The 19,951-nt window shown below is 40.8% G+C and overlaps 1 protein-coding gene across 8 annotated transcripts in view; it reads right to left on the reverse strand.

The window, feature by feature from the left end:
* Positions 1–10,170: 10,170 nt before the first annotated feature.
* ABCC9 (ATP binding cassette subfamily C member 9) overlaps positions 10,171–19,951 on the reverse strand; it is a 75,550-nt gene continuing 65,769 nt past the window's right edge. For 5 of the 8 annotated variants that reach the window (XM_057405190.1, XM_057405188.1, XM_057405187.1 and 2 more), the window contains 7 exons: positions 18,925–19,055; positions 18,253–18,331; positions 15,618–15,726; positions 15,291–15,394; positions 14,489–14,622; positions 14,033–14,095; positions 10,171–11,892 (listed from right to left, as the gene is read on the reverse strand). In XM_057405190.1, coding sequence (XP_057261173.1) covers positions 11,755–11,892; positions 14,033–14,095; positions 14,489–14,622; positions 15,291–15,394; positions 15,618–15,726; positions 18,253–18,331; positions 18,925–19,055 — 758 coding nt within the window. In that variant the 3' untranslated portion in view covers positions 10,171–11,754. Of the gene's footprint in view, positions 11,893–12,684; positions 12,865–14,032; positions 14,096–14,488; positions 14,623–15,290; positions 15,395–15,617; positions 15,727–18,252; positions 18,332–18,924; positions 19,056–19,951 lie in introns of all 8 variants that reach the window. The other 3 variants (XM_057405191.1, XM_057405189.1, XM_057405186.1) reach the window with 1 other exon arrangement.

Consider the following 19,951-nt stretch of genomic DNA (forward strand, 5'->3'; position numbering starts at 1 on the left):
CCGGACGGGAGGGGAGGACAGGGGCTGCCTGAACCCCCGCCGCTTCGCTGGGAGCCCCCACCCCGGCGCGGAGTTCAGTCGGGCCCACGGAGCTCAATCGGCCCCCTCCCTGTCACCAGCCCCCCGCCCGGCCGTCGCGTACCGCAGAGCGGCGGGGCAGGGCAGACCGGGAGGGGCGGAGCGGGGCGGAGCGGAGCGGCGAGGAGCCGGGGGGCGGCGGGGAGGGCTACCCCGCGTGGTTGGGTCTGAGCCGTGCGGGGCGCAGGCGGTACGCACGCTTTTTCTTCTTTTCTGTGCGCCCGACCTGCGGCAGATGAGGCGGTGGGGCATCTCGGGCTGAGCCCAGCAGATGTAGCAGAGGAGTGAGGTGCTTATTTAGTGGGTTTGAGCATTTCCGTTCGGGAGCTGGCTCCGTCCAGGCAAGCAAAGCCAACCCCCGGCTGCAGCAGGGCACGCTCCTCGCTTCCTCTGCTAATCACAGAGTTGTGCCTTTGTAACTTTATTTTATCTCGGATCTGGCTGAGGCAGTTTGCATGCAGAAAGCGAAGCGTGTGAGTAAGAGTCTGGAGGACCAAAGCCAGAATCTCGCGGCCTTTGCTGCTTTTGACAAATTTAATTACCTGTTTCTGCAAGAAAAGAAAGAAGTATTCCATTTTATGGTTCACGGCTCTCACTGGGCACAGTCAGCCCCCTTATAATGTTCAGCTGGTGAAACGGGCTGTATGAGTGTTTGTACATGGGATGGATATAGGAGAAATTATGACTAATGGCAGAAACAAAACAGTGAAATCAAAGTTCATTCTTTTTGCCACAGGTAGAGGTTGACAGTTTTGGCTCTTGTATTTAATGGAAACTTGCATTCTTGGAAATTGCAGCTTTTTTTTTTCCAAAGTCTTAGGGTTTGTAGTAAGAAGAATAAACTGTATATCAACTCTATGAAAAGATCTAAATTTAGATTTTAATGAAGTAAAGTGCAGAGATTTCATTGTGTCAGATTAACTCCCCCATGTCCAGGGAATGTGTGCGTGTGTGTGTGTGTACAGTGGGGAGGTTTCTTAACTTTTCTCTGTATGACTCAAGCAAATGACCTATATGGTATAAAATTTACACAGAACAAAGTACTCTCTGTAAACTAGAGAAAAAAAGAAATGCTTGACAGGCCTGCTGCAATCAGGAAGGTTTTTAGTGTATTCAGGCTTGGAAAAATTGAGAAGGCGTGTTTGACAGGCAGTGTAATCCTCAGCTTGAAGATATCCACCCTGTTGAACACATGCACGTGCTCAACTTTAAATAGATGAGTGATTCTTGGAAACTTTTCTAACACTATCCTTTTCTAATACCAGATATCCAGTAGTCAGAAAAGAGACTGGCTTAAAGCCCCAGTCACATCAGGCCATTAGCTAGGCATCTGAAATTAACTTTAAGCAGATGACCAGCTCCAGTATGAAAAACGGGGATATAATTACCTTTATCTTTAGATGCTAACCAGACTCAGAGTACACATACATAGTCACTTGGGTGGGTATCTACAGGATCAGCATTGTTGCTGCCAGCTATGGGACTTCATGGGCTGGGCCTGGAGAACTTGTGACTTTACAGTCAACACTACAGATGGGGTGGCAGATGCAGCCTCCAAAAGTGCATCTCAGCTGGGTGTAACTGTTGGAAATAACTTACTTAATTCACATGAAAAAAAAAATATCAATTTCCTTCTCCCTTTTTCCTTTTACTTATCCTTTTCCTCCTCCTTTCTCCCTTTTAGCTCCTATGAAGTATTTGTTCCATGCTAGGGCTAGAAACAAGATTGAGGTCCCCTAGTATGGCTGCTAGAGGGTTCTCCAAAAATAAAGAACTGTCTGGGAACTGCATGGAAACCCCCATCGTTTTTCACAAAATTCTTGAATTGTATTATTTTGCTTCTGACACAAAGTGCTCATAAAATCCCATCTTTCCATCTCTGTCTGCTCAATACTGAAGGAGATTCCCCCTAACAAGAGGGGATGCCTTCCTCCTCTCTCACACCTGAGATTATCTGTGAGGAAGCATGCTGGGCCAGTACCACTGGGGTGTGTAGATCAGAAGCACCAAACTATTCCCTTTTCCTTGTTAAACATTGTGAAACCTGATTTTGAGCAGAGCATCAGCCTCCCCAAGTTACAGTGGATGAATATGCTCTGGAGAGTGACAGCTACTAAAAATGTTCCCCTTTGCCCTCTTAAATACTTGCTTGTTTGCCACATGCACATTTAAGTCTAAGATTTAAGTAATAGCTGGGAAAATCTCCCAAATGTCTCCTAACCCATTTTGTAAGGAACATAGTGTCTGAGTGCTGTGAACACAGCCTTTTCAGGCAAAAAATGATCAGAATTGATGGTGGGTTTGGGTGTCCAGTTTTGTTATGGCCCATCATGTTCCTGCTTTTTCCCTCCACTCACAAGAGCTACTGATATTATGGTAAATATAACTTTGCAATTATCTTTATCTAAAAAAAGGATTAAATAACATGCTTAGACATGAATCTGAAATTTCCATGTTATAGCTGTGTCCAGCCCTTTCAGAAAATCCTGCTTTGTAATAAGTTTTGTTTGAAATTCTAATCTTAGCTTAGAGATAGGATGACTCTGCAGGCATCCAGAGATGTCATGCACTCAGCACAAGGCTTCCACAAAGACACAGAGCTGATAAGCTGTATTTGGACAGCATGGATGAACTCTTCCCCAGCTGGCAGTAGATCCATCAAACATGAAAGAGCAGAAACTGCAAAGTAAGGGCATCTATTACCCTGAACCAGCTTTTTTCTCCTCCTGTTTCATGCAAAAGCAGCAGAGCAAAAATTAGTCTTTATCATCAAAATACATGTAATTAGTGCCTCTCACCCAATATTACGAATTTGCATGTGAAGTTTGTTCATTACATGCCCCTTTCCTGGAGCAGGAGGTTCTTCTAAGGCTCTGGGAAGAGACCAGTTTGGTATTGTTTGTTCGCCTCCCCGTCATAGTTTATGGAAACATTGTAAATCAGTTTCTAGGTAGATTTAACATGGTTACAGTATTTGTCTAGCTGTGTTAATTTGCTGCAGTATTCTTTACCCTAAGGACTTCTCCCCTCTGGCTCACTCACTATTTCTCTAATGACTTTTTTTCCTGTGGGAAAACTGTCTGCTGATCCATCTCTCTATGATGCTTCTCATTTCTGAGTTTATGGGCCAGACCAGCCCCTGAATAGGCTGAGTATATAGGTGAACTCTTTGCCTCCTCTAGCTCGTGGAGATACGGATGCTCCTTTTCCTCTCTTTGCCAAAGTCTTATGATCAGTCATCAAATGGAGGTATCAAATGGTTTAAGTTCACTGATGGGAGAAACCAAAGAGTAGGAGCTCTTCCTACAAGATTCTAACCTGTGGCACAGTGCCAAAGTGGCTCCCTCCAGCTGCGGTGGAAGAGCTGGTGGGAAGCTTCAGTGCTGTATTTCATACCACTAGGGCACTGGGGAAAAGGTAAACAAGTGTTTGGGATCCTTAGCATCTTCCTCTTGCATTGCTCCATTTCTTCCCCATAGGTCTACACCTAAAACAGCAGAGCTCTCCAAATATCTGAGCTGTTCCCAAGCTCAAAGGAGTCTCAAAGCAAGATCTGTTACCCTGATTCTCAGCAGCCAGGCACGGCTCTGTGGTTCCCTGGATGTCATTGCTCTCTTTCCTTTGCTCCATCTCATCTCAGATTTCCATGCAACATTTGAATTTTGAGTCTTGTAGGGCACGGATTTCCTCACTAAATGACATCTCAAAGTGTCTAACACCTGTTTTTTGTTAAAACATTTTCCACTGCAGTGTTGTTTTTCCAATTTTTCATGGCAGGGTTTTGGCTTGTATTGGGTGGGACATTCCCCACCCACTAACCATGCACAGTTTGGATGTGGAAAGCCTCAGACATATTCCAGAGTCTCTTCTAAATGCACAGGATGGACAAGGCAACCTTATTTTGGGAAAGCTGTGATTTTAGACATATGGATAATCTCACAAGTAGGCTGTGCCACTTTTCCCATTTTATTTAGTAGTGTAGGCAGCACCTAAGAGTAGACTCTAGGAACAGGTCTACTTGTGGCAAAATGCTGGAGGTGGCAAAATGCTGGAGGCAGCAAAAGGGCTTTTTGGAAGGAAACTAAGAGAGGATAGGTACTTCTACTGCTGAGACAAACTATATATGCCATCTCTCTTCTCCTTTTCTTTTGCTGGTATCTGGAGCAACAAAGCCAGGTATTGGTGGAGTCAAGGGCTTTTCATTCCATCTCCTTGTCCAAACTGTGCTTATTCCTCCAATGTTGCAGGAGCCAGAAAGCTTCTGATTGGCTTCAGCCTCAGAGTAGTATAGTAGAATTTTTTTCTTCTCTTTTGAGAAGCCCAGAGCTGGCTCAGAAGGCTGTATGACCAGCTGAAGGTGATTTTTCTTCTGATTCGTGAAATAGAATGTTTCTGTATTTTCATCCTTGTGCTTCCAGGTCCCCTTGCTTGCAACTGATTGATATCTCTGCTTGCTGCAGAGTGAGGGTTAAATTAAGAATATGTCACTGATGAAGATAGAGGTCACCTCTCTTCTTTAAGTCGTATTACAGAATAACTAGCAGCTCCAAGCCTTCTGATCTCAGATGCCAAGACCTGGGGAAGTAGATGGCCCCAAACCCAAATGATTCACCCATGAAAATCTGCAATATTCAGAGACTCTTAGAACCTCACATTTCTGTCATTGATGGAGAAGTCTAATGGTCATAGATGGTATTTCTGAAAAAGGAAGGGCCTAATCTAGCTGGTACAATAAAACCACATATAACTATTAAATATGAACCTCTAAGTTTCTGCTTTTCAAAGAATATGCTGCTTTGAGGCATCTGTAACTGCGATACTTAAGGGTGGTGGTTCTGGACCATGTCATTTACACTAAGCTGCATTAGTTCCTTAGTTACATGGTTAAATATTTTACTGGATGTTGAAGTGGTATTTATGTATGTAAGCTGGTACAGCCAGAAAACCCTGAAGTAAATTAAAAGGAGAGTTGAGAAATGTCATGGGAATAGCTATGAGTTGCTCTTATGGGCAGTGCTAGCTGGTGCTGTTCATTACTTATTTATACCATTTATCCAAAGGTCATATAACTATGTAAAGTAATGTATTGGTATATTAAACGGGCTAATATACATACAAGGGAATGAATGCATTGGGCAGTGAAATGTGCAACATGGTAATATGTGAGCTGAATGCTGCATTGTTACATAGGAATTCATAGGATGAGTAACTGTGTTCGATGAAGATGAGAGAAAGCATCTTGCACATTATGAATGTCAGCTGAACCAAATGAAAGTTGATTTAAAAATATATTTTATTAGAAATTTATATATATTTTGTTAATGACTGTTTGTTTCTTGTCTCTTCAGAGTGTCTTATTGTATGAGAGAAATAAACAGGTCCTGCTAGGAATGTCCGTTAACGTTTGCATGGGTAGTGTCTAGTAGCAGACAGATGCTATCAATAGGGAAAATTTAATAATAACTGTAGTAAATAAATTAAGACTTCTAAAAATCTCTTCTCTTGAAGGATTGCATTTGGAAGCTTCTCTGAACTCTACAGTTTTCTACAAGCTGTCCTGCCAAAACAGCATCAGCACATTGTTAATTTGTAAGAGCGAGAGAACTTCTGCCTCACAACAATCTTTTGACAATTTGAAAACCTGATAATCTTTCCCAACAATACCACATAGCGGTCAGTTCTGGTGGAGAAAAAATAAAGCAGCAAAAAAACAATGTGGAAATGACTGGGATGTTTGCATGGCAATGAAGAATTTGATTTACAGTTTTGTTTTCAGACTTTTTTTAGTACTCTGTTAGTTTTGCCTTTGAAAAGATTTATTTCCAAAGAAACTGAAGAGTGCTTCACATGTCATCATGGAATCCATATGAAAGAATTTGCATTATTAATTTTAAATGAGGCTTTTTAAAGATACTACTTGAGGATATAAACTAGTACATGTGCTGAAATAATTTTTGCTTTTAAACACATTTTATGGGAGAATAATTGCTCCAGAGAGATTTTAACAAGTAGCGCTGTGGTTTCAATAGCTATTTTAGAGCTGATTTCTATTGGCAGTGCCAAGCTGGGGATACTGGGCCATAGTGCTTGCAAGGGAAACATACTCCCAACTTTTGCCACTACATAATGGAAATATGATAATGGAAAATGGCCCTTGTCCGTAGTTTTTTATAAAGGGAGTTCTTCATCTCAGATATATTATACCTCTATTTGTGATAAAATGCCTACACAGCTTGTGTAAAATACAAGTGTGATGTGAAATGTATGTGTGATGTATGTTCAGCTTCTCATGACATGTTAGCAGAATGGTATGTCAAAGTATTGTCATCTTGTTGTTATCAATATTGTAGCCAATTTCGGTTTAAAGTATAAGTTTTATTAAACTGAGTAAGCGATAGCAGATAAAACAGCCCTGGGTGCGCCACGGAGCCCTCCGCTCCGCCCAAGATGCGCACACGCGGTCCCCGGGAGGTGCTCCTTTATCTTTTCCGGTTCAAGGCCCTGGCCAATCCTGTCGCCCCTCCTCACTCGGATGTTGACATGGCTCTTCCCCATTGGTTCCCTTTGTTGCAGGGGGTCTCATTACCGAGAAGTTTCGGGAAGTTTCGAGAAGCTCTGAGAAGCGTCCACTGGCAGCCTCCTCACCGCCGCAGCCCCCTCCCCTCAAGCGTTGCAACAAGACACCACTTCGAGCCACCCAGCCTCCTTTTCTCTCTCACAATCCTGTGCAACAATACAACTGACCTCCCCCCCATTACTTACGGAGTACAACAGTTACAGAGTCAAAAAGGAGTATTGTTTCACATAACGACAGCCACAGAGAGCCTCCCTCCCCCCAAACTTCTTGATGAACAAACCCCACACATTACATTGTCATAAGGAAGTACTAAAGCCAATAGCAAAATTAATTTTTTGCATAAGAAGTTTGAAGAAATATGTTTTACATATAATAAATCCTTTAGGGCATATTCATGTTGGTACTAATTGAATTTAGTGGAGGTGTATTAATTTACAGCAGAAGTATTCTTCTAGTTTACACTAACCTAAAAGGGGCTCATTCAAGTGCTTGAGAAGATTTTGATAAAATATTCTTTCAGCAGAATGATTCAGTTGGGAAAAGCAGACACACCTTTGCAAATAAAGAGCTTTTTCAGGTCTGCAAGGAAATTGGAATCTATGAACCCATGAGATACCAATTTTGCATATCAATTTGTTTAACAAAACAGTGATTTCTCCCTGCAGACTTTGCCTTGCTTATGCCCCTGGCTTATCAGAGCTATCCCAAACTCCTATGGGGAAGTTTCCTGCCTTGCAGGAAATGCCTGTGGATTAGTCCATCCCCTTTGGTTAATACATGGCTAAAAATCACACACTGATTGTCTATCTATACCTGTCAGGGACTCCCTGAGGCTGTAAAGCTAGCAATCAAAAAAGCAGACATCTAGTTCAAGCTCATTGCCTGGACTCCTTCTGCATACTTGGGTGAAAGACAAGCACCTCCAGAGGGAGAATCATCCCTTTGGCTGATGTGATGTGGATCTCTGCCTGACATAGAGAAATACATACAAAAGGTTCTTTAGAAACCTTTCTTCTGAATACAAAGGAAATGAACCGTACTTGTACCACATGCTTCTTTAAAGAAAAGATTACATATGTGTTTGTGTGTATAAGCATACACACATACAGATAACATACTGTATATCAAATAGAAAACATCCAGGTGGTTTTAAGAGGTCTTCGTATCACAGCAAAGGGAGTCTGAAGTTAGTTACAAGGGACTCTTTGAAGTAACATATAATATTAATCTAAAACAATTTTGAAGTTGCAAAACCTCAGGAACAAGCTCAGCTCTTGCAACTTTCCTATTTGGTAAGTGTATTGTTTGAAATATTAAGTCCAAATAATTGTCATGCTCCCCAAATCCCTGAAGCATAAATAATAATTAGCAGAACACAAGTGGTTCAGGCAAAGATATTCTTAAGGAGATTCTTATAATCCTGCAATTGCCTGGAAAAATTCATCAAAATAATTCACCTTACATGAATTCCAGCATCCACTGTGCTGATGTAGAACCCCAGCAATGTGAATAAATGGAGAGTTTTCTGATTTAAGTCGTGGATCTTGAGGAGGAAAAGCTTCCTCTTGCTACCTGTCAACAGTGCTGCTTCACCACAGAGGCTCGAAGACCTGTTTCAAAAAGTGCTTAAAATCCCTACAGTGTGTTTCCCAGCACAATTAAGTTTTGGCTCAGTAATAAACACAAAGGTTGTGTGGGATATTAGCAGTTTAGAAGAAGCAGTAATAAGTAGATAGATGTCATGAGTCTGATGAAAGGCCATGTATAGGAAGGGAGCAGTCTCCTTTCTGCCAGGCACTGGACCCAGCTCAGGGAGTGGGAAAGATAACCCACTGGTTGCAAATCAGATGTTGAGAAATACTGTTGTGGCTCCACAAGCAGCTGCACAAGAAGTTTCAGTGTTTAAAGGGGGCGTACAGGAAAGATGGGGAGGGACTCCTTATGAGGTAGCATAGTGATAGGACAAGGGGTAGTAGTTTTAAACTGAAAGAGGGTAGATTTAGATTAGATATTAGGAAAAAATTCTTTGCTGTGGGGGTGCTGAGGCACTGGCACAGGTTGCCCAGAGCAGCTGTGGCTGCACCATCCCTGGAAGTTTTCAAGGCCAGGCTGGATGGTGCTTTGAGAAATCTGAGTTAGAGGAAGGTGCCCTTGCCCATGGTAGGGAGGTTGGAACTGGATGATTTTTAGGATCTCTCACAGAGATGATTTTCCTCAATCCATAGTTAAAAGAAATATATCCATGGTCAATATTTGCATTCATAGCTCCCTTGTAAACAGAAGACCTTAATAGTTCTGGAGCATAAAACAGCAATAATGAAAGCTTGCTTAGTTTAATGCTTGGGAAAAAGAACAAATGCCATAACATGATGACACTACAATAAGTGTCTCCCTGAAAAGGAGGGGTGCTATGATAGAAAGCTAGAGAAAGGCAGGGTGGAAGGAGAGTGAGTGCAGATCTGTGTCAGAGAGGAAACGGAGCAGAGGGTATGGAGGTAAATCAGGAAGGAATGGGAGGCTACAGGCAGAATAAGGAGCATTCAGCAATACAAGCAGGAGCCTCAATACAAGCAGGAGCCTCAAAGAGGGTATGATATAAGGAGATGGAAAGAGAAAGGGCTGACTAGCAGAAGAGTCAGTGTAATAAGTCAAAGAAAGAAAATCTCCTTTACCATATGCACCACAGCTTAAGGGAACTGCTCCTAAAGGGCACATATTTAAGACCTTTACATGAAATGAAATTTATTTCAAAGTCTTCATCAGTCCTGCACACTTCTTAGTAACGAAACAGCTGTGCAACTGTTGGGAACACCCTCTCCGTTACAGGAAAACACAAAAAAGCAAAGTTCAGCGTAAGCCCTTGGGACGTATCATGTGCACAACATATGCACAGTGGCTATAATGTGAGGAGATCTGGTATGTCTATAGCAGTTGGTTGATGTTTGCTATTTCTCTTGGGATTTGTCTGTGTTCAATAGGATTCATTGCTTCAAGAATGAAATAGTGCTTTTAAACCTTCTAGGCAGCTGTGGGATATATTACAACAATCATCAAATATTTTGATGATTGTTAATGTTGCACTAGGGCCAACACTGCACACCTCCATCAAAATGAATGAAGCAAGCTGGTAGGTTTTTCTCATGTCATATTGTATATTCTTTTCCAACTGCTCAAACAGCAGTGTGAAGTTCTATAGGTAGGAGGGTTGGATGAGCAAAGAAGGTGATTCTTATGCCTGCAATGGCTCTGTAACAAATGCAGGTGGAAAGAGCTACTAATTATTGATCCCTCTTAAGTACTGGATCTCAGTGAACTAGTTGTCACCACTTAAAATCAATCAGGATTGCATCATCATCAAAGATACACAGACAAGCAAAGTTACTTGTACTTCATACTGACTGAGTTTGACAGCAATGAATCCAGTTAGCTTTTTGCTGAAGACAATGAAATTAAGAATGATTCTGGCATTTTGGTTTTGAAATCTGTATAACAACATATACTTCCACTGGAAACACCTGCTTTATTTTTTTATTTTCTTTGTATGACAAAGGTTGACAAAGGGAATTAATCCAGAAAAAACACATTTCACAGCAGTAGCCAGGGAAATCACAGAAGTACTCTCCTTCATACAATGTTCAAGACTGAGGTTTTTTTTTTGTTTAGTTGCATCACACTGCTTTTATTTCCAATAGTTAAGGTGGGAAAAAAATATATAAACAAAAGAAGGCAAACCATTTTACTATTTTTACATGACCAGGCTAAATTGAATCCTAAATCCTACAACTTCTCCAAAATTTATAGCATTTTTTTTTTGTGCCAAGTAGTCTGCCTTTTGTTCTTTTAATTACAATAGAAATAGGCTTAAGTGCACCTTATGATCTTCCTATATCTTACAACAACAAATGAGTAAGATTCACGTTGAGTGCTAGTGAAGCTGATGTCTCAAGCTGTGCAGTTGGAATTATGTCTGTGAAACTCCTTCTGGAGGTTTACTTTCCATTGTGCAGTTGTCATGGTTCAAGATCTAGCCATATGCATTAGTCAGGTACATGCAAGCTTTTCAAAGCTGTATGATTTAAATACATATCTAGATTCACCTGAATTCTTAAAGATATAGCAATAATTTGAAAATCATACCTTTTTGGACTAGATCTGATTTAGAGATGCCAGAAACGTGTAAAGGAGAAGAAAGATTGTCCCAGGATAAAAAATAATGTGAAGGACTAAAACCATACAAAACAATTAGTGGTTGGCTAATTATATGCCATATTATGTAGAAAATTGTAGGGACATTTTTAAAAGATTGGGTAATACAAAGTTTATAAATTCATACTGATTTGAATACAAAGCCTTAAGATACTGTACAAAATTCCTCTATAGGCCTACCAAAGCATGCATAGTTATAGTATGATTTGCATCTTTGATGGAAGAAAGTCTGCAGAACAAATACGGATTTAGGAATTGACTGTAGGGATAATACATCGCTGCACTGAAAATAGTACTGTGACAAATATCGTGTGCTAGCTGAACTGAAGGACAGGAGGAGTTTCCTTATTTCTGATGGAATTCCTTTCACTCTTTCAATGCTCCTCCACAACAATTTGAAGAGCAAAGGTTATGCCTTTGGAATGCAGCAGATTGCCCCAAGTGTTATGGGTTTGGATTTGATTTTTTTACATTTTGCCCCTCTGGGGACAGAATGCTCGTGCGGATCTCTTGTTTCCTTGACAAACTGCACAATTTGATTGCCAGTTCCAGCATAACATATGCAGTTCATAACAGCAGTGCATTTTTTTGCTTTCTGTAAAAGAAAATAAAGTCACTAAAAAGTCTAAGGAAATGTCACATTCCCAGGAAATAAAAAATTCTGTGTGTGCATGTGTGTGCATGTGTGTGTAGTTTAATAGCTTTTGAAAGAAGTGACATTTTTATTGCTTTGAGGCATACATGTATTGCAATAGGTTTTATTATTTTGGAAGATGGAAACGTGAAGAAAAAATCTCTAAAAAATAAAAGATAAAAGTGATGTTACATTGAATAAAAAATATTTGCATTTCATTTGTTTGAAAATAAGCTATTAAGATGCATCATGCAATTCTTCACATGTCAGCCCGGACAAATGAAGCAAAGATGCCATCTTCTTGAGAAAGTAGGTTCTCAGGTGTATCATATTCTAAAATGTTCCCTCGCTTCATGACGATGACCAGGTCTGCAGTTAGGATGGTGTGAACCCGATGCTGCCATACAGAAAAGCATACAGAAGTTGTCATTATGATAATTCTCAATGCAGTTAATTAATGGGCCTAATCCAAGGCACACTAGGTTAGTGACAGGCTATCCTTGCTTACAGTCTCTGTACTATACAACTTTAATCTGAAGAGATCTCCACTTACTTTACCGCCTCTGCCACCAAGCCTGCAAATACTTCACTTTTGGTCCACTAATTGCCATCCTGGACAGCACAGCTGTTGGAATAAATCCTACAGCATGACTGAAATACATCTTCCCCTTTAGGAGATATGGGCGATAAGTATCTTGCGTATGCCTGCACTGTCAGGAGGCTTAGTGTCCTACTTCAGTCCTTGGTGTCTGTGCATCTATCTTATGGCACTCCTGCGCTGTCTCCATCTGTAAATGAACTAGCTCCCTCTGAGATTAAATTTGAGTGTGCTACAGGCAATAGTTAAACCCTGTAGGCAACAGGAATGTAATGAGCCTGAGTTTTGATTTCAGTGCCATATGAATACAGCCAGTCAACTATAGACAGGGTGAACTCTTAAAGTGGGATATTTCACTATACAGACTAAAAGTCAGGGATTGGTCCGGGGGTGGATTCCTTTGACGTGATAAATTCAATGCTAGCTGCATGTCTAAGCTTTACTGAAATATGATTAGCATAAATAGTCTCGAAATTAAACAAACCTAGGAACCACACAATAAACACCTTCTTGCACTGTCATCTCTGAAGCTGTGCAGTAGAAAGGAAGCAGAGTGAAAGGAGTGAAAGGAAACTAAAGAGTTAAAAATACCAAAGAGCCTGAAGTCTCGTGAACAGTGTGGACTGAGAAAGTCTACTTGTGAGTCTTCACCAAAGTGGTGAACAGGCCATCCTCTTTGAGGAGTAGGTTTGAGGCAGTGTCACATTCAACTAGAAAGCCCTCGGAAAGGACTAGGACAATACTGGCATCCAAGATGTGAGATACGCGGTGCTGGAAAAAAAGAAGAGAAAAACGGGTGGGTGAAGAAAGGATCAGCCATGAATGAAGAGAGGAAGGAAATGAAGCCAACTTTGTGATGAAACATAAATATTAACAGGTGGTATTCTGCTTGAGACACCGACTTTGGAAAGGCAAAGCAAATGAAAAGTGAGATTCCAGTCAGAAAGACAATGCTGCAAACTTACATGCAAAGCATGTAACTGAAGACTATGCTTACCGATAGCATCTTCAGCATTTACACATCCAAGAACATTAGAGCCTATTGTCAGTGAGCTAGGTTAAGTGGTTTGCCTGACACAAACTAGTCACTAACAAACAGACTTGAAACCAGAGACCAGGAGGCATAGCTCTTATCTCTAACCACAGGACTAGATTCCAGACAAAGCAAATGGAACAGCTGTTGAAACACGTATTTATCTCATGGATAAAGCATTCACTTGTTGAGTAAGTCTGCTGTCACAAGGTGGAACTATTCCTAATGGTATCCACTGTATATGTGTGCATGTATATGCATACCTGCACACATATATGGAACTTCTGGGCTCTAGAAATGGCAGGAAAACAGGCAAAAAATGAGTCATAAACCCTTAGTTGAACAAATATAAATTTTTGAGAAATTCCCATTGATTCAGATTTTTAAAATCTTTATCACAAACCCAACTTTTTATTCTGAAAGACAGAAAAGATAACCCAATTTAAGAAACCACACCAAAAAAGATTTTGAAATCTTATCTCCCTTTATATAGTTGTGCCACTATTGTAAGCACTACATATTCATAGACTTTCAGAGGTAAATTTCAAATCTGGATTTCGATGCAACTTTCAATCAAGGTTTAACCCATGGGTTTTGTTTCAATTTTTTTAGTGAGAATGAGCTCAAATCTTCTTGGAGACAGTGTAGAGGCTGAAGTCCCCTGTAAAGTCCTTCTTCAGGGAAGCAGTGTTTCAGATTTGGCCCACTTCGTACCAAGATAGCATTCACTGCAAAATTTCAGGTTGATTGTCTTCACTTGTTCTAGTACCTGGAAATATTCCTACCTTGTGTCCTAGTTTTATTTTGTGATGTTTTTAATTTTATCTAGTGATGTTTAATGGTGAAAGGCGAGATTAACTGCCTGAAGAATGAGGAAATAAAGCATTTGCTGGCATCAATACTCACTGCTATTGTTACAACTGTGCGGTCTGCAAAGGCAGTCATCACGACTTTCTGCAAAATGTTTTCCTAAAAACCAAAAAGGCTTACTTCAGTTACTTCACCTTTTTACACATCCAGTAAGCATCCAGTAACATTCAGTTATACATCCTTTTAATTCATGTGTCTTCAAGCACACAGGAGGGAGGATCATGTTCCATACTATCTATGATCTGCGCACTAGATTCTTACTAAGGAAATGTCACACCTGTGAAAGCTGAGATTTTTTATAACATTTTGTCTTTTTTCCTCTTACCATAAGCATCAATCCCCAAAACACATCAACAGCAATGGATGAAACCAAATGCAAGAGAAAAGCAAAAAAGCTGTAATTTTTTTCCTGCTAAGAGGTCTCATGGCTGACGTTTAGGAAAGATGCCACTTATACATCCACACATCAGTGGTGCTAATTGTAATACTTACTGTGGCCATGTCAATAGATGCCGTGGCTTCATCCATGATAAGAATACTGCTCTTGCGGACAAAGGCTCGGGCCAGACAGAAGAGCTGCCTTTGCCCTACACTGAAGTTCTCTCCTCCTTCCGTGACCATTGCGTCTGTAATAAAGTCAATTACTTTGAATGTAACACCACTGAAATGCTATACTTTCATACCTAGTGATTTTGAGTAGGTACCATGAAAGCTCTGACTGTGCAGATTTCCAGTAAAAGCCAATTAGCATAATCCTGACTGTACACTGGAAGGGAATGATACCAAAAAAAGTGAGTACAGCTTCTTGGGAAAGGAGCAATATATCATTAAGCAAATAGTTGGCAAAAATAGCAGATCTGGTAGTGTGCAGGATAATGTCTTAGTAATATGAAACACACAATATGAAAGAAATATGTGAGTTTCCTTCATGAACCAGAACTAAAATGATAAGAAAAATACTCTGTCAGTGTTCTAGACAAGAGCTACAGCTCTGCTGGCAAAGCCAAATTCTCCTGAAGGTATGGAGGTAAAGTTGCTCTTTTTTAACTCTTTAATGACTAGTCACACCATTATGATGCTGAGATGCTGAGGGTTTTTCTGCAGTGAGTGGAAAACCAGACTACTCTTCAGCTTTTTAGTAAGAATAGCATGGAAACAGAATATTCATTAGGTGCCTGTCAACTCCTATATGGTTCAAAGTGTGAGATCCCTGGATCTCTTTATATGTGTGCATGCTCATGCACGTGTAATTTCATTATTGGCCTATGTTTCCAGAGACTTGGTTCAGACTTACCAAGGCCTCCTGGCAACGACTTGACCATGTTCTTCAATTGGGCAATCTCCAAAGCTTCCCAGAGTCTATCATCAGTGCACTTGCATTCTGGATCCAAATTAAAGCTGCAAAGAAAACCATAAAAGGAGTCTCGTTACTGCAATTGCAGCTCATTCAGGTCTTCTGCAAAGGAATACTTTGGCATTATGTGTATCACTTGACTTCTCTTGGATATGACTGGATGCAGCTAGAAAGGTTTCTACCCTTTTCCATCCCTTCCTGTTCCACAGTGCCCATCACAAATATGCCATGCAATGCTACTTCTCCCCCACTACGGCATATACCTACCGGATGGAGCCACTGAACAATATTGGATCCTGGAGAATAATGGACAGTCGGGAACGGAGAGTATGAAGAGGCAATTTGCTGATGTCTATTCCATCAATCACTATCCTCCCTATTTAAAACAATGTGCAGAAGATATGTGAGGGAATTGCACAAAGCATGTGATCTGCAAGTAGGAGACAGAAAGATAAAACAGCTGGATTGGGCTGGACTCCAGTGAGGAGGCAGCTTGTCTCTGTGATCTCTCAGCACTACCATATAAACACAGGGAAGGTGAGTGGATGTAGTAATGCAAGCTAGAGGGAATGCAGCTTGTTATTAGTGACACTGTTGCCTTGCTGTCTTTCTTTCCCTGCTCCTCCCTTAGAGGAAATAGGTGGCTTCCATGCTATGTGATTAATGATAGCACCAGAAGGAAATTTTATTTTGGATCAATCTCAGCTTTACAGCCAAAGTGAGTATGAGAGCCGCTTCCATAAGTAGCTACATCCTGTGCCTTTCTTTGTTCCCGTTGACTTTAACAGTTGCCAAAGGTATTTAATTTGACATTGTGCACAATTTCTTTTGCATGATATATGCATGTATCTGCAATCCATTCATCAGGAGCCAAAACACCCAAGGAACAAGGTAGCATTAACTTTTTAATGAGAGGCAGATCAGAAAAACAAAAAGGATGTCCTAATCCAAGGCATTTTAATACTATTCATGCTGGTTCCTACAGCTTAGTTTCATCTGAGCATTTGGTTGTGAATTAGCCACATACTGTTCTGCTAGCATAATATTACTGGAAGCAGTCACATTAATCACCCCTTAACCAAGTATTTCATTCCCTGGCAAGAAGTTGCTGCAACAGCTAGGATACTTGGTGAAGTAAGAGGATTTTCCTTTTCTAGTCACCACTTCAGGTCAATGAGCCTATGGATCTCATCTGAAAATCCAATTTATGATGTGCAGGGTGTGGCAACTGCTGATATTAAAGCCAGGGAGATACAGGAAACGTACAAGAGAAACTGGTTGGCTACTTTGAAAATAGAGGGTGAGAAGGGCAGAAGGAATGTTTTTCCTTAAATCTTCAAAGAAAAGCCAAGAACTATTGGCCACACTGACTTTCACTGGACACAAAAACCTCCTCCATGTTACGGGGAAGGGATGGGCAGCAATGAGGTAGCAGTCATTGCATAAACTTAAACAATTCCTTTTCTTCATAAATGAGAACATAAGGTGGACTAATCAGGGAAAAAATTAGTATGTCATGCCTTGGGAATAGAGGAGTGCATTTTTGATAGAAGCCAGGGTGCTCGAGGAAAAGAACAGAGTGGATGAAGAGGCTTATGGGAAAAAGTAAATTAGAGATGAGTTGGGAAAGCGGGAAAGTAATGAAGGGCATCCAAGCAAGACAGATGAGAAATGAGACATAGTTTGAACAGAGGGCAAGAAAAGAGAAACACTAAAGAACAAAGAAAGAAGCAAGAGTAGGGGAATAAAATGGAACACATACACATTTAAAGAAATAACGGAGACATAAGGAACCAAAATGGACAACATGAATAAAATCTTGGTCCTAGTAAAGTTACTTCAAATCTTGCTATGTAACTTTTGTTAGAGCCAGGACTCTACCCAGAAGTGGACGAGCATAAAGGCCAAATAAGGGTCTAGCTGAGAGAGAGAAAGAAGTGCACGAAGAATAAACGGAAGTCAATTAGAAAAGATTTAGGCATTCCCATTGGGAAAAATCAGAATTCTGAAGGAACAGACAACGAAAAGATACATAAAGGAGATTAAAGTAGAAGGAAACTTCAAGCTGGCTATGAACATAATTACTATTTGTTTGCATTACTTACATATCCAGGAACCCTGGTCATGAATCAGAAACCTATTACCATAGATACATATAGACACAGAACCACAGCAAAAGCATGTATTAGCTGCATCAGATTTACTTATCCTCCTACATCCTACTGGGGTTTCCCTAGCAAATATTCCATGCAAAACAGCTAGACTAGAAACATGGAAATCTTTGAAACAAAAAGATAACTTTCCAGTAGGTTTCCATATTCCCATAATAGTATACATGCATGTGTATTATAATTTGCGAGGGTTTGTATTGCAGCATATAAGTTCAGGCCAGTTAGCTGGGAGAGTGAAGTGCCACAGGAGCGAAAACACAGCAAAATGTTTCCAAACCGTTTAGGCATTTTCTGCTGCAACTGTGGGAAACCACAATAAAATAAAAAATAAATACCAAGGGAATGGACTTGTTGAGTTCTAGTTTCTATTCTGCTAATATTTTAACAGCTATCAAAAGTTAATGCAATTATTCATTAGAGAAAAATTTAGAGGCGAGAGAGAGTTGCACATTTTCCCCTCCTATCTCAAAATGGCATATTATATTGTCAGAATATATGTAAAAAGTTCCAAAAAAAATACAAGTATAACCTGTGCATAACATTTCCTGGAAGAACTGAGCACTACTCACAATAGGACACTTTGTACTTGGAATGATAAGACATAACAAGCCTCATTCTAATCAAGTATCTTCTGAGCAAGACAGCCAAACTAGCAAAATGTTTCCTCAGTTTTTCTGAAGAAAAAAGCGGGGAGCAGGTCAGGAGTCAAACATACTACATTGAAAACTAACCATCAAATATGTCCACCATTCTGAAGAAGGCCAAAGACAGGGATGACTTGCCGCTGCCAGTACGACCACAGATCCCAACCTGCAAGAGAAAGGAGGATGTTACTTATTTATAGAGGGAAGCCATAAATCAGACTTGCAGTCCATTTGGGAAAACTGGACTGGATTGCCCTTCTATTGAGGAGAAATATCCTTCCCAATGGCCAGTCACAGACTCCAGGGGGAAAAAAAGACAAGACAGCACAGCAAGCACACTTTTCTGCCTCTCAGCATCATGGGGACTTGTCCCAGGAGCATTTTTTATACTTCAGCATTTTGACCTGGACTCCAATGATACTATACACTGAAATGTGAGATATTCTTGCATTTTCTGCTCAGTTCCAGTCTGATATCTGTCTAATCTCGTCTGGCCACCTAGACTCACTCTACGTGGAGAGATGGGCTTGGAAAGAAGTAGAACTGCCAGAAGGAAAATTGAGCCCAGCCAAGAATAAGATATCATCTGTGTAAGTTTCTTGACCCATGCCCAGGGACTTCAGAGAAAACCATCAATATATGTAGCTGTCACTGCAAGTTATTATTCTTGCTTTTCTGCCACTTTAGAAAGGGAAAAACAATAAAGAAGGATCTGCTCCAGAATGAGGATGATAGGCAATTGCTTCACACTGTACCTACCTTTTGCCCTGGTTTGATATACGCCTTAACATGCTTAAGAACAGGCTTCAGGTTGTTTTCGTACCGAACACACAAATTTTCAATCTTGATTTCCCCCTCCTGGGGCCAATCTTTGGGGACTTGAGAGGGATCTGAAATAGTTACAGTAAAACCAAAATGAATCTATCTGAGGGACACTCTTTACTACATTCCCCTTTTTGCCTCTCTCTGGGCACCCTCCTGAAGCCACTCAAGAAATGGAGTTGCAGTTCCCTGCCAAGAGTGAGCTGGGATCAGCCTGGTGTGCACATTAGCACTTAGCTTCCAGATCATAACACATATGAAGACAGAGCAGATGCTAAAGTGGCTCTTGGCAACAAAACCGGGAGAAGCCAAATGAGGGGAGAAGAATGTAGTGTCAGTGCAGTGTTAACATGTTCCTCGGTCAGTAACCCGCACAGGAAGGGCAGTGCAAGGAAGAATGTTGCGGCCATACTACATTATCACAGCTAGCATTTCATCCCGATTTCCAAATACACGGGCAGGTTTTCTCTCCAGACTAAGGGGCTTGCCTTTCCAGGGAAGTTTGCTGATCTGCAAGCCTTTTTGGTCTTGCACTTCAAGCACTTCTAAAATACCGATCAAAGCGTGGAGTATGAACACCAATGTGCAGTTCAAGGAAGAGCTGTTGAGGTCTGGTGTCCTCAACAACTGATCAGTCCTGTCCTGTAGTCCCCATTTGCTGCAAAGATCAGAGATTTTGAAGCATGTGACTGATGGCACATTTCTAATTTTTATCCATATTTTTGTTTTCTAAACAGCTATATGGATGTTTTGTTCATCCCATCCACAACTGTGCCCTGGTATTTTCTGTTTGTACTACAGGGCCATGCTCTGTCTCCCTGGAATTTGGTAGAGAGTTTTTTTATGTTGAGTAGCATGGGCTACATATCTTAGAGCTTTTTTTTGGCTACCCTTGTCACTCAGATCAGTGGGAGTTCCTACACGTAAATAAGAACAGATTTTGGCCAAAGAGGAGTTTATATTT

The sequence above is a fragment of the Pezoporus wallicus genome, unplaced genomic scaffold, assembly GCF_028554395.1.
Source record: "Pezoporus wallicus isolate ANWC-B61680 ecotype Strahan unplaced genomic scaffold, APGP_CSIRO_Pwel_v1 contig_6789, whole genome shotgun sequence".
NCBI lineage: Eukaryota > Metazoa > Chordata > Aves > Psittaciformes > Psittacidae > Pezoporus > Pezoporus wallicus.